Raw genomic sequence first — 15,904 nt, forward strand, 5'->3', positions numbered from 1 at the left:
ACAGGAGTATGGATGATTCCTTCTTTAAATACAACACAATCATATCTTAAAGTCTAGTTATTCTATAACATGGATGAACCTTAAGGATATTACGCTAAGTGAAAAAAGCCAGTCACAAAAAGACAAATGCTCTCTGAGCCCACCTATATGCGACACTTAGAGTCGTCAAAATCAGAGAGACAGAAAGCAGAGTGGCTGGTGCTAGAGCTGGGGAGGAGGGGCAATGGGGAATTACTGTTTCATGGGTACAGACTTCCAGTTTTACAAGAAGAAAAGAGCTATGGAGATGAGTGGTGGTGATGGTTACACATTATGAATGTATTTAATACCATTAAAATGTACACTTAAAAATGGTTAATGTGGTAAATTTTATGTAATGTGTATTTTATCATAATAAAAAAATTTTGAAAAAAAAAAGAACTAAGTGTAAATTCTAGAACTGAAAAATGCAACGTCTAAAATAAAAAAAGTGACTGGAGTGGCTTAACAGCAGAATGGATATAACAGAGGAAAGAGTGAATTTGAAAATCATCAATACTATCCAATCTTAAGAACAGAAAGAAAAAAAAAGATTGGAAAAAAAAAAATGAACAGTCTCAGAAACCAGTAGAACAATATCAAAAGGCCAAACACATGTGTAATTAAAATTCGAGAAGGAGGAAAAAGAGAGGATGGGGCAAAAAAAAAAAAAAAAATTTGGAAAAATATTCTAGATGTTGACAGGGGTTTGGATTACATTGATATATGCATTTGTCAAAACTCAACAAATATACACTTAAAACTTGGGTAGCTGTGTAAAGTTGACATCACAAGAAGAAAACTGTGAACAGATAGTGAACTCTAGTGAATGAAAGACATGCTTAAGTATTTAGAAGGAAGTATACTGATGTCTGCAATTCACTCGGAAATGCACCCTACCCCGAAAGGATAAGTACCAGAGAGAGGAGTAGACAGGTGAATAGATATGTGACTAAGCAAACAGAGTAAAATGTTAATGGCTGAATCTATGTGGGTAGATATACAGTTATTCACTATTCTTTCAACATTTCTGTATGTTTGAAATTTTTTATAATAAAATTTTGAGGGGAAAAAACCTCTAGTAATTAGAATTTTAGGCCAAAAGCCTGTTAATCAAATACACACCACTGCACACTGTAAGATTAACCAAGGGATCTTCAACAAACGAAATCAGAGATGATAATGCTATTCTAACAGTAATACATAAGAAAGAGGAGAGGGAATCAAAATGATGGTCAACTCCGGGAGAATCATTGATTTAAAATGCTGCTGGACCCAATTAAGAAATGAACTAAAGACCTTAACAGACACCTGGCCAAAGAAGATATACACACGGCAAGGAAGTATATGAAAAGATGTCCCCCATCATATGTCATCAGGGAAATGCAAATTAAAACAACGAGATACCACTAGACGTCTATTAGGATGGCAAAAATCCGACAACACCAAATGCTGACAAGGATGTGGCTGCAAAGGAACTCTCTTCACTGCTGGTGGGAATGTAATATGGTACAGCCACTGTGGAAGTTTTTGACAAAACTAAACATACTCTTACCTTCAATCCAGCAATCACACTCCTTGGTATTTACCGAAAGGAGTTGGAAACATGTCCACACAAAACCCTGCACATGGATGTTTCTAGCAGCTTTATTCATAATTACCAAAACTTGGAAGCAACCAGGATGTCCTTCAGTAGGTAAATGGACCAATAAACTGTGTAGATCCAGACAATGGAACATTATTCAGCACTAAAAAGAAATCAATTATCAAGCCATGACAAGATATGGAGGAACCTTAAATGCATATTACTAAGTGAAAGAAGCCAATCTGAAAAGGCTACATACTGTGTGATTCCAATTATATGACATTCTCGGAAAGACAAACCTATGGAGACAGTAAAAGGATGAGCAGTCGCCAGGGCTTGAGGAGGAGGGGAGAGGGATTACTAGGCAGAGCACAGAGGATTTTTAGGGGAGAGAAACTACTCTGCACGATCCTAGAATGATGGATACGTGTCATTATACTTTTGCCCAAACCCACAGAGTGAACACCACCAAGGTAAACCATGGACTTTGGGTGATAATGATGTGTCCATGTAGGTTTGGAGATGGTAACAAGTGTTCACTCTGGTGGGGGATGGTGACAGTGGGCGAGACCATGCCTGTGTGGGGGCCGGGGGTTACGGGGAATTTCTGTACCTTCCTCTCAATTTGCTGTGAACTGAAAACTGCTCTGAAAAGCACAGTCTATGAAACACTGAAACCACCTTTGTGGGCACTGCGTCTCTGCGCGTCGCCATGCTGAGGCAGGCAGGGCGCATGGCGGCCGGATTTCTCAGTGGGATTCTCAGTGTCCAGGCAGCGCTGGGAAAACAGCAACACAGTCTACTGGTACAAAGGCTTAGTAATTCTTCATAATTCAAGCTGCCAGTGGCTGCCCTGATTTACAGGAACAATGGACACCTGGACTTGCGTGTCACTGGCCCAGAGACAAGCAGTTCTGAACCAGCCTGTGTTCCCTCAGCCCCATGCAGGAAGCGCCCCACATCTCTTTGAATTACCGATCTTGGGTAGCCCTGGATTAGTAATCACATGATTAGGCTTCTGATCATTTTTATGACTAAACTGATGTTTGATCTGGAACATGTCAGTGTCATTTTATCTTGCAATAAAATGGGGATTGTAATGGATGTTCCTTAACTACAACATAGGAATAATGTGAGAATTGATCAAACGGCAGCAGTAAGGACTTATTACTGAGAGAAAAGTTTGTTGTTGTTAGTACTGCTGAGTCCATTCTGAGTCCCAGGCATTCTGTGTACAGCAGGCGAAACCCTGCCCGGTCTTTTTGCGCCATCCTCTCACCTTCTGATGCTCTATAAGACAATGCTCTGCTGCTATCCATACACTTTTCGTGGCCAATTATTTCCGAAGTGGGTGACCAGGTCCTTCTTCCTAGTCTGTCTTAATCTGGAAGCTCTGCTGAAATCTATCCACCATGAGTGACCCTGCTGGTATTTGAAATACTGGTGGCAGAGCTTTCAGCATCACAGGAACATGAAGCTGCCACAGTATGACAACTGAGAGACGGGTGGTATGGCTCTCTGACTGGGAAAGGAACCTGGGCCGCAGTGGTGGGAGTGCCAAATCTTAGCCACTAGACCACCAGGGCTGGCTGAGAGAAAAGTGAATTCATTCAAATGTTCTTTTGCTAACACATGCAGAAGTAACGCATAATGGCATACAGATAATAAAACTCAAAAAGGAAACACAATTACCGGGTGATGCAGTCTTCTGCCTGCTTCTCATTGTTCATCTTGTGATACACCACAGCAGCCACTGCCAGAGGGCCTGCATCCCCACAAAGGAAAGTGATGGAACGCTTGGACAAACAGTTCAGACCCTGCTTTACATAAGTGTGTGCCATCTGTAGGTAGCCAGGGTCCCCGAACACATCATAGAGATGTAGGTAAAGCACAGCAATGCCTGAAAAGCAAAAAGAAAATACTGTATAGCTGAGGAAAGGGCACTTGACTCTATCATTCTGCAGTGCTGCTGACTCAAGAGTGTTGATTTTTGATAACCTGTAACAAATATGCAAATTATTTGGCAGTTCAGATGACCTTAGTTCTAGACTCAGCTTTATTATCAAGCAGCTCTAAGAACTGGACATACGCAAACGCTGTTCTCAGTTTCCCCATCATTACAACTCTAAATAACAGCAACTCTAAACCCAAGTTTATTATCAGTCCCAGTTGTGCTCTGGCTATTGTGCTAATGTATTCTTCTTGACAGTTTAATGATAGGTCATTAAACTATGATTCTAAATAGTCACCTATTTATTTAACAAAATAATTTATTAAATTAATAAGGAAGAAGAAATGTTTGTTTTTGTAAGCTAAAGAAATTAAAAGATTAGGGAATGAAAAATTCAATTTCTCTTTATATACAAAATAATTTTTCACATGAGAAGGCAGGGAGAGTAACAGAATCCCCTACACCAGTATTATTCCAGGGAGGGATTATACAAATAACTAAGTTATTTGAAATCTGAGAAAATAAATTCAACTCCTTATTGTTTTTCTCTGTTGAGGACCCAGCCACTTTAGGAACTATGGCGTAAAAGCTGCCAATGACTTTTGCTTTGGGCCTTACTCCATTGCTTCTTATCCCACCCTTAAAGCCTGCATCTGTAATTGAGGGTCGTCTGCATGTCCTCATTCCAAATGCCTGTCACAGTAGAAAGAGCCTTGCCTCTAGCCGATGGGTCTCATGGCAGACTCAAAGACGTGGAGGAGGGAGCCCGCCTGCAGCATTTCCAGAAACTCATTTCTCCCCTTAAAGTACATTTTCCATCCCATTTACCACTTTTAGAAGATACAGAGCCTCTGTTTAAATCTAAATTAATAGAGCCAATCTCTTCACAGATTGCAATGCAGTACAAATGCAGTCTGCAAAATTACTTTTCACTGTACAAATTTAGATAGTTTGCTCATTTTGCATGGGTAATCTCCAAAGCTTTGTGCTACAGACAACTCAATTTCACACGTATATTAAGGCAAAATTTTCATTTCCTGCTGAAGTTAATAACGTTGTCTGTTCTTTCAAAGTGGCGTGGTGTTAGGAATTCCACCAGCTGACGATCAGATATAGCAACACTTAAGGGCTGCAGACACAAGTGTTCAAAACCACACATGTGGGTAAGAAAAAAGGTCTGCTTTTCACAAATGATCAATGTCAAGAGCTCTTCTAGAACTGAGTCCTTAACAGGCTTCCTCTCCAACCACACGAAGCAGCTGTAGGCACTCCACTTAAACTGTCACCCTCTCACTGTGCCCTCCTGTCCCATCGCTGCCTGCTCCCAGAGCCAAACAATGACAGGGCTGAGCCAAGAAGATACGACATGATCAAATACAAGCCCCATGACTGTTTTCCTATTCAGACCTTTGTCTCTCAATACCAACAACTCCTCTCAGCCCAAATATTTAACAAACAAAACCCACTAAGGTTTGCAATTGCAAGGTTTAATGCATTGCTTATGAAAAACACGTAATCAAGAAGTCTCACAATAGGTCAATTAGACGAAAAATTTTGCTTTTTTCTTTTTGATCAGCAGAGAATTATCTTTCTAACTTCTGGGATTCCACAACCTCAGGTTCTATTTCTCTCCTTCTTTTCGTTCTGGGCCTCAGTGTCCACATATTCTGATTAAGCCACCTTCTGCAGGTGGCAGTTTATGGCATCTGTCTTCCCCGTCACAACCACGCATGGAGGAGAAGGGTTTCCAGTGAGGGGAAATTATTATATATATTACATATTAGTCCAGGTCAGGGAAATAAGACAAAATGCATACGTCAAGGACATTTAAAGCCTCATCAATATTTTATACCCAGGTGCCCCAATTTAATAAGAGAAAATAGGGGAACTGCCTGTGGCCAAGTGTCTTGAACCCATCCTTATGATCCTCTAAACTTTGACAGTATTTGTGCACCTAACAACACCTTTGTTTAAAGACCGAGACTCAGAGTTGGCTGGCCAGGTGGGAACTACAAACAGAACTTCAAGGGCTCTGCAGGGAAACGCGCCTGGTCCTTATATACACCCACAGGCCTGGCCTCAGCCTGTGCTTTGAAAAACTCTTTTCAAATGTAATTTATCAAAACAAAAATGTTTTTCATGAAAAAAGTCAAACAGTACTGCAAGGCACGATATACAAAGCACAGTCCACTGCCCCACTCTATTCCTATCTCTTAGTGGCAATCACTGTCAATAATTTTAGCCATTTCCTCTAGTATTTGCCTCCATATTTCTAACAATATGCTATGTGCTCTCTCTTAATTTTTCCATATCAGATATTTTTGACTCACCTTCTATTTTGGAAGATGAGGATTTAGCTCTTGTGATAGACTGCAAAGTGGTCCCCAAAAGTGTATCTCCTTTCCCCTCAACAATAATGTCCTGGATTTTAGCTGGCACATGACTGCCTGTAACAGCCTCCTCTGCAGCTGGGTATGGCCATGTGACTGAGTTCTGACCAATGGGGCATAGTGGGCATAATGGGGGCAACTATGCAAAATGTTCTTGAAGGGAGGGGACTTGCCATTTCTTTCTCTTTCCCTTTTCCTCCTGGTGGCAATGCAGATATGAGAGCGTAGCTGAAGCAGCCATCTTAGATCATGAGGTGGCAGCTCTGTGATGAGGATGGTAAAGCATCAAGACCAAAGAAACTGAGATCCCAGAAGACTGTGAAGCTGCCACACCAGTTCCTGGATTGCCTACTTACCCGAGAGAGAAATTCTGTCCCGTTAAAGCCACTGTTATTTTAGGTGGTGTATTCCCACATGCTGATAAGCCTAATCCTAAAGACTACAGCTCTTCTCAAAGCGGGAGAGTTAGGCAGAAGCTAGATCACACAGGGTCTCATTAAGTTAGTTCAGGATTTTGGGTTTTTTATTTGAAAAGCACCATTTTAAGTACTGGAAGAGCATAATTAGATTTGTGCCTTTAAAAGTTCGCTGTAACTGAAAATGGATCAAAGACCTAAAGGTGAGACCTGAAACCATAGGGTTTCTAGAAGAAAATGTAGGCAGTACACTCTTTGACATCAGTATTAAAAGCATCTTTTCCGACACCATGTCTTCTTAGAGAAGGGAAACAATAGAAAGAATAAACAAATGGGACTTCATCAGACTAAAGAGCTTCTTCAAGGCAAATGAAAACAGGATTGAAACAAAACAACCCACTAACTGGGAAAAAATACTTGCAAGTCATATATCTGACAAAGGCTTAATATCCATAATACATAAAGAACTCTCACAACTCAACAGCAAAAAATCAAACAACCCAATCAAAAAATGGGCTGGAGACATGAACAGACATTTCTCCAAAGAAGATATACGGATGGCCAGTAGGCACATGAAAAGATGCTCATCATCGCTGATCATCAGGGAAACGCAAATCAAAACTACACTAAGAGAGGAGGAGGATCCAAGACGGCGCCGTGAGTAGTCCTCTTTGTCTCTCCCCCTTCGAGTCTACAATTATTTGGACACTCATCGCTTAACAAAGGATATCCAGACAGCATCTCAGGACGTCTGAGAGACCCATGCGACTATACATCAGAAGGCGGACGGACTTCCCTCCGGGAGGATGTGGAGATAGGTGAAAATTCTCCGACCCCGACCGAACAGCCTAGTACCTGCAAGTGGCTTTCTTCCAACGGATGCCGTTTCTTCCAACACACACCTAGGGCAGGAGCGAGCACACAACAGAGGAGCGACGGTGGAAACAGGTGACCAGAACCCTACCTAAACCCCCCGCAATTACTCCTAAATGCAGAGGGAAACTCTAGATTTACACACCTGAGCCCGCGGGAAGAGTCTCTCCCCGCCATTGGCGGGGAGATCCTGCCTAGTGTTCACGGCGCCCGGAGGGTCCCAGAGAGAATCACAGAGGGTACGGAGGCCCCCCGGCTGCCACTGCCTGCACGGTGGGGAAAGGGATTGTCGGAGATCTCAGAGAGGACTGGGGCTGGGTGAAGCTCCAGAGGCCAGCTCTGCGCCCTGGAGGGGAAGCTCCAGAGTTCCGCCTGGGCAGCAGCAGACAAAACTCTCTGTCTGCCATTAGCAGAGGGGCCACGCCCAGCATTCACAACTCCGGGAAAGTCCTGGAGAGAATCCCAGAGGGCGAGGTGACCCCCAGCTGCCGCTGCCCGCCCCGTGGGGCTAGGGATTGCCGGAGATCTCGGAGAGGACTGGGGCTGGGTGAAGCTCCAGAGGCCGGCTCCGCGCCCTGGGGGGAAGCTCCAGAGATCCGCCCGGGCAGCAGACAAAACTCTCTGTCTGCCATTAGTGGAGGGGCCATGCCCAGGATTCACAACTCCGGGAAAGTCCCGGAGAGAACCCCAGAGGGCGAGGTGACCCCCAGCTGCCGTTGCCTGCCCCGTGGGGTAAGGGATTGCCGGAGATCTCGGAGAGGACTGGGGCTAGGGGGAGCTCCAGGGGCCGGCCCTGTGGCCCGGAGGGGAAGCTCCAGAGTTCTGCCTGGGCAGCAGACAAAACTCTCTGTCTGCTATTAGCAGAGGGGCCACGCCCAGCATCCACAACACCGGGAGGGTCCTGGAGAGGAGAATATCAGGCAGGGCAGCAGCTGACCAGCTACCACTGAAATCAGGATCTCCGGCTATCCCCCAGACAGGGCAAAGGGCTCCCCGAGTTCCTGGGGAACAGGACTGGGGCTGGGGGGAGTTCCAGAGACCCAGTTCCGTAGCGTAGGGGGAAACCCTACAGGCTCACAGCAGCCTCAGGGAAAGCCTCTGCACAGCACTAGTAGAGAGCACCCATCCGGCAGCCCCAAGGCTCGAAGACCCCGGGACAAAAGTAGCATAGCTAGGTGAGCTAACCACAGACTGTAGAAGATGCCAATAGCTCTGCTGCGACCCACAGTGGACAAGTGAGATTTTGTGGGTGCCGACAGTGACGGAGCGGCAAATATAAGTGATCCTACCCCCGGCCGCTGGAAAAGCCCATAACACCGTTGCAGACCCCAAGGAGGGAGCACGTCTAGGTGGGCTGCAACAGTAGGCACCAGCAGCCTGAAGCCCCCCCGTGACGGCCCCCATGGCAGAAGAGGGAATCCAAAGGACCACTGTGACAACGAGGAGGGGCCCAGGCCCAGTTAGCAACTGTGGATAGGGTTCCTGGTTGGTGCAGTATAATCAGCTGCTCCCCCACCACAGCAGCAGAAACTAGTGGAAGGAGCAACTAAACTCTATCTCTATGCGGAGGCACAAATCAACAACATCAAGCAATATGAAAAAATACATTAAATCTCCAGAACAGAAGGAAAATAACAAATACACAGAAAACAATCCCAAAGAAAATGAGATATATAACCTAAATGATGATGACTTCAAAACAGCCATCATTAAAATACTCAATGAGTTAAGAGAGAATTCAGATAGACAACTCAACGAGTTCAGGAGCTATGTCACAAAAGAGTTTGATACGATAAAGAAGAACCAAACAGAAATATTGGAAATGAAGAACACAATAGAGGAGATTAAGAAAAATCTAGATGCACTGAACAGTAGGGCCGATAATATGGAGGAAAGAATTAGCAATTTGGAAGATGGCAATATAGAAATGCTGCAGGCAGAGGAGGAGAGAGAAGTAAGACTAAAAAGAAATGAAGAAACTCTCCGAGAACTAGCAGACACAATTAGGAGATGCAACGTAAGGATTATAGGTATACCAGAGGGAGAAGAGAAGGATAAAGGGGCAGAAAGCCTATTCAAAGAAATAATGGCTCAGAACTTCCCAAATCTGGTGAGAGAGATGGATCTTCAGGTGACAGAAGCCAACAGATCTCCAAACTTTATCAATGCAAGAAGACCAACCCCACAGCATATAGTAGTGAAGCTAGCAAAAGTCAACGACAAGGAGAAAATACTAAGGACAGCCAGGCAAAAGAAACTAACCTACAAAGGAACCCCCATCAGGCTATCAGCAGATTTCTCAGCAGAAACTTTACAGGCTAGAAGAGAGTGGAATGATATATTCAAAAATCTGAAGGACAAAAACCTACAGCCGAGAATTCTCTTCCCAGCGAAAATATCCTTCAAATATGATGGAGAAATAAAAACTTTCCCAGATAAACAAAAATTAAGGGAGTTCATTGCCACAAAACCTCCTCTTCAGGAAATCCTCAGGAAAACCCTCATTCCTGAAAAATCCAAAAAAGGAAAGGGGCTACAAAACCAAGAGCAGAGGAGATAAGTAGAAGGACAACAACAGAGAGTAGCAGCTCTACATCAGAACAGATTAAACCATGGGACGAGAAACAAAGGAAATTGAAGAAAACCGGAAAACAAGACACAAAATGGTAGTGGTAGGCCCCCACATCTCAATAATCACTCTAAATGTAAATGGACTGAACTCCCCAATCAAAAGACACAGAGTGGCAGGATGGATCAAAGAACAAGACCCAACAATATGCTGCCTCCAGGAAACACACCTCAGCCCCAAAGACAAACACAGACTCAGAGTGAAGGGATGGAGAACAATACTCCAAGCTAACAATGAACAAAAGAAAGCAGGTGTCACTATACTAATATCAGACAAGGTAGACTTCAAAGCAAAACAAATAAAGAAAGACAAAGAGGGACAGTATATAATGATAAAAGGGACTCTCCACCAAGAAGTCATAACACTTATAAATATATACGCACCCAACACAGGAACACCAAAATTTGTAAAGCAACTCTTAATAGAACTAAAAGAAGACATCAACAACAATACAATAATAGTAGGGGACCTCAACACACCATTAACACCAATGGACAGAACATCCAGACAGAAAATCAACAAGGAAATAATAGAATTAAATGAAAAATTAGACCAGATGGACTTAATAGATATATATAGAACACTTCATCCAAAAACAGCAGGTTACACATTCTTCTCAAGTGCACATGGAACATTCTCAAGGATTGACCATATTTTGGGAAACAAAGCAAACATCAATAAATACGAGAGAGTTGAAATAATATCAAGCATCTTTTCTGATCATAACGCTATGAAACTAGAAATCAACTACAAGAAAAAAGCAGAGAAAGGTGCAAAAATGTGGAGACTAAACAACACGCTTCTGAACAAACAATGGATCATTGAAGAAATTAAAGAAGAAATCAAATATTATCTGGAGACAAATGAAAATGAGAACACGACATACCAAATCATTTGGGATGCAGCAAAAGCAGTCCTAAGAGGAAAATTCATCGCAATACAGGCTCACCTCACTAAACAAGAAAAAGCTCACATAAGCAACCTCAAACAACACCTAACAGAACTAGAAAAAGAAGAACAAACAAAGCCAAAAGTCAGTAGAAGGAGGAAAATAATAAAAATAAGAGCAGAAATACACGATATTGAAAAAAAAAAGACAACAGAAAGGATCAATGAAACAAAGAGTTGGTTCTTCGAAAAAATTAACAAAATCGACAAACCTTTGGCCAGACTCACCAAGAAAAGAAGAGAGAAATCGCAAATAAATAAAATTAGGAATGAGAGAGGAGAAATCACAACAGATACCAATGAAATAGAAGGGATCATAAGAGAATACTATGAAAAACTATATGCCAACAAATTGAACAACCTGGAAGAAATGGACAAATTCCTAGACTCCTACAATCTCCCCAAACTGAATCAGGAAGAAATGGAGAATCTGAATAGGCCAATCACAAGTAAGGAAATAGAAACGGTAATCAAAAACCTCCCCAAAAATAAGAGTCCAGGACCAGATGGCTTCTCTGGAGAATTCTACCAAACATTCAAAGAAGACTTAATACCTATTCTTCTCAAACTGTTTCAGAAAATTGAGAAAGATGGAGTACTCCCTAACACATTCTATGAAGCCAACATCACTCTGGTCCCCAAACCTGACAAGGACAACACAAAGAAGGAGAACTACAGGCCTATATCACTGATGAACATAGATGCAAAAATCCTCAACAAAATTTTGGCAAACCGAATACAGCAACACATCAAAAAGATTATACACCATGCTCAAGTGGGATTTATACCAGGGACGCAGGGATGGTTCAACATCCGCAAGTCAATCAACATGATACACTACATTAACAAAATGAAAAACAAAAACCACATGATCATCTCAATAGATGCAGAGAAAGCATTCGACAAGATCCAACACCCATTTATGATAAAAACCCTCAATAAAATGGGTATAGAAGGAAAGTACCTCAACATAATAAAGGCCATATATGACAGACCCACAGCCAACATCATACTCAATGGACAAAAACTGAAAGCCATCCCTCTGAGGACAGGAACAAGACAAGGGTGCCCACTTTCACCACTCCTATTCAACATAGTACTGGAGGTGTTGGCCAGAGCAATTCGGCAGGAAAAAGAAATAAAAGGAATCCAAATAGGTAACGAAGAAGTAAAACTCTCGCTGTTTGCAGACGACATGATCTTATATATAGAAAACCCCAAAGAATCCATAGAAAAACTATTAGAAATAATCAACAACTACAGCAAAGTAGCAGGGTATAAAATCAACATACATAAATCAGTAGCATTTCTATACAGTAACAATGAACTAACAGAAAAAGAACTCAAGAACTCAATCCCATTCACAATCACAACAAAAAGAATAAAATACCTTGGGATAAACTTAACCAAGGAAGTGAAGGATCTATACAATGAAAACTACAAGACTTTCTTGAAAGAAATTGATGACGACATAAAGAGATGGAAAGACATTCCATGCACATGGATTGGAAGAGTAAACATAGTTAAAATGTCCATACTACCTAAAGCAATCTACAGATTCAATGCTATCCCAATTAGAATCCCAAGAACATTCTTCACAGAAATTGAACAAAGAATCCTAAAATTCATATGGGGCAACAAAAGACCACAAATTGCTAAAGTAATCCTGAGCAAGAAAAACAAAGCCGGCGGAATCACAATCCCCGATTTCAAAACATACTACAAAGCTACAGTGATCAAAACAGCATGGTACTGGTACAAAAACAGGTCCACAGATCAATGGAACAGAATTGAAAGCCCAGAGATAAAACCACACATCTATGGACAGCTAATCTTCAACAAAGGAGCAGAGGGCCTACAATGGAGAAAAAAAAGTCTCTTCAACAAATGGTGCTGGGAAAACTGGACAGCCACATGCAAAAGATTGAAAATTGACCATTCTTTTTCACCACACACCAAAATAAACTCAAAATGGATCAAAGACCTAAAGATTAGGCCTGAAACAATAAGTCTTCTGGAAGAGAATGTAGGCAGTACACTCTTTGACATCAGTTTCAAAAGAATCTTTTTGGACACTATAACTCCTCAGTTGAGGGAAACAATAGAAAGAATAAACAAATGGGACTTCATCAGACTAAAGAGCTTCTTTAAGGCAAGGGAAAACAGGATTGAAACAAAAAAACAGCTCACTAATTGGGAAAAAATATTTACAAGCCACTTATCCGACAAAGGGTTAATCTCCATAATATACAAAGAACTCACATGGCTTAACAACAAAAAAACAAACAACCCGATCAAAAAATGGGCAGAGGACATGAATAGACATTTCTCAAAAGAAGATATGAATATGGCCAATAGACACATGAAAAGATGTTCATCATCGCTAAACATCAGGGAAATGCAAATCAAAACTACACTAAGATATCACCTTACACCCGTTAGATTGGCAAAAACATCCAAAACCAAGAGCGACAAATGTTGGAGAGGTTGTGGAGAAAAAGGAACCCTCACACACTGTTGGTGGGAATGCAAACTGGTACAGCCACTATGGAAAACAGTATGGAGATTTCTCAAAAAGTTAAAAATAGAAATACCCTATGACCCAGCCATCCCATTACTGGGTATCTATCCTAAGAACCTGAAATCAGAAATCCCAAGAGTCCCTTGCACCCCTATGTTCATCGCAGCATTATTTACAATAGCCAAGACATGGAACCAACCTACATGCCCAGAAACTGATGATTGGATAAAGAAGATATGGTATATATACACAATGGAATACTACTCAGTCATAAAAAAAGACAAAATTGGCCCATTCACAGCAACGTGGATGGACCTCGAGGGTATTATGTTAAGCGAAATAAGCCAGTCAGAGAAAGACGAACTCTATATGACTCCACTCATAGGTGGAAGTTAGTATATTGACAAGGAGATCTGATTGGTGGTTACCAGGGAAAAGGGGTGTGGGGGGAGGGCACAAAGGGGGAGGTGGTGTACCCACAACATGACTAACAAAAATGTACAACTGAAATCTCACAAGGTTGTAATCTATCATAACATTAATTTAAAAAAAAAAAAACTACACTAAGATATCACCTTACACCCATTAGAATGACAAAAATATCTAAAACTAATAGTAACAAATGTTGGAGAGGTTGTGGAGAAAAAGGAACCCTCATACACTGCTGGTGGGAATGCAAACTGGTGCAGCCACTATGGAAAACAGTATGGAGATTCCTCAAAATATTAAAAATAGAACTACCATACGATCCAGCCATCCCACTACTGGGTATTTATTCAAAGAGCTTGAAGTCAGCAATCCCAAAAGTCCAATGCACCCCAATGTTTACTGCAGCATTATTTACAATAGCCAAGACATGGAAGCAACGTAACTGCCCATCAACAGATGATTGGATAAAGAAGATGTGGTGTACATATATACAATGGAATACTACTCAGCTGTAAAAAAGAACAAACTCGTCTCATTTGCAACAACATGGACGGACCTTGAGGGAATTATATTACGTGAAATAAGCCAGATAGAGAAGGACAATCTCTGTATGACTCCACTCATATGAGGGAATTAAATAATACAGACAAAGAGAACAGATTAGTGGCTACCAGGGGAAAGATGGGGTGGCGTGTGGGCACAAAGGGTGAAGGGGTGCACCTACGACACAACTGACAAACAATAATGTACAACTGAAATTTCACAAGATTGTAACCTATCATTAACTCCATAAAAATTAAAAAAAAAAAGTTCGCTGTAACTGCACTATAAGGTTTGGAAAGGAGTGTGTAGAATGGTGGATGCAGGAGGAGCAGTCAGAAGGATGCTTCAGGCATGCGAACCAGAGAGGGTGGTTGCAGCAGAGGTGAAGCGAGACTGAAGTGGAAAGCTATCTGTCTAGAAGGTGAAGTCGACAGAACCTGGTGGGGAATGACGGATGGGGAGATGTCCAAATGACTCCCAGGTGTTCAGCTTCAACAGCTAGGTGGGCAATGGTGCCATCCAGAGATGGCAAACTCCTCTAGGGGAGGGCCAGGTCTGCGAGGGAAGATCAGCTGTATCCATTCATAGACTCATCCCCAAACACAATTCTATTCTCCACAGGGCACTTAAAATAACGAGGAAGAACACTCTGCTGGCTTCGAGGAGAACCACTATCAGGACTGGTCATGAGGCTCCACATTGGATGGAGTTGAATGTAGGTAGGAGATATGTATGGAGTTAAATCTTTCTAATGTTTTCTTTTTCATCACAGAATATGCCACTTAATCAAGAGTATTCTTGGGCTTAAGTTTGAGTAGCAGACAAAATTTTCTTCAATACTGTTTGCTAAGCAAAAAGCTGAATAATGGAGATTTGCCTCTTTCTTCTACCCTTCTACCTTTTCTTCCAGACCAGAAAAAGACTTCAATGAAATTTACATTTTGGTTGTATTTAATTGTAAAAATCTGCCAGAGATTGTTTTAGATTTTGGAATTATCATTATTCTTTTAAATGAGAGCACTCCCCCTCTTTTTACGACTCTGGATGAGTTTTGACACATTCGTTGGTATAAAATTTGAGTTAAATATTCTTTTATTTCTTAGCTGGCCCACTCCATGATAACTACTGTCATACGCTATCAAAACTAATGCTTTTTGGTCTGAATTTTACCATCTTGTGACATTTGCTCATACATATCACTTAAACATATTGACGCATTTTAGAAGAGAAAGTAATCCATATGAAGTGAGATATGCTGAGAAACGAATAAAGCAAAATCTAATTTATTATTTTCCCATTAATCCTAAAATCATTAAAGGTGATCAATAAAGTATTTGGGATAACATGTGTTTAAGTTATGTTCTGTTAGGTAATGAGTACTTTCCTTCAGGAACCAGAGATTATTCCTATTTTGATGGTCTTAGGTCATTTCCCAAAGGGGAAAAACGAAAGTTGTTATAGGTATACCACCTTGGTTTTACATGCAAATACAGATAAATTTAAGTAACACCAGTAACAATCAATGAATGAAGTGCCTTTTAGAATCAAGTATATGGACGCCGGCCCCGTGGCCGAGTGGTTAAGTTCGCAGGCTGCACTTC

At 41.6% G+C, this 15,904-nt stretch overlaps 1 protein-coding gene across 4 annotated transcripts in view; it reads right to left on the bottom strand.

The window, feature by feature from the left end:
* The window catches only part of LANCL1 (LanC like glutathione S-transferase 1), a 44,610-nt gene that overhangs the window by 14,052 nt on the left and 14,654 nt on the right, over positions 1-15,904 (bottom strand). For all 4 annotated transcript variants that reach the window (XM_001488581.5, XM_023642256.2, XM_070270444.1 and 1 more), the window contains one exon: positions 3,296-3,503. In XM_001488581.5, the coding sequence (XP_001488631.1) occupies positions 3,296-3,503 (208 nt within the window). The remainder of the gene's footprint in view (positions 1-3,295; positions 3,504-15,904) is intronic.

Source organism: Equus caballus, chromosome 6 (assembly GCF_041296265.1).
Source record: "Equus caballus isolate H_3958 breed thoroughbred chromosome 6, TB-T2T, whole genome shotgun sequence".
Lineage (NCBI taxonomy): Eukaryota > Metazoa > Chordata > Mammalia > Perissodactyla > Equidae > Equus > Equus caballus.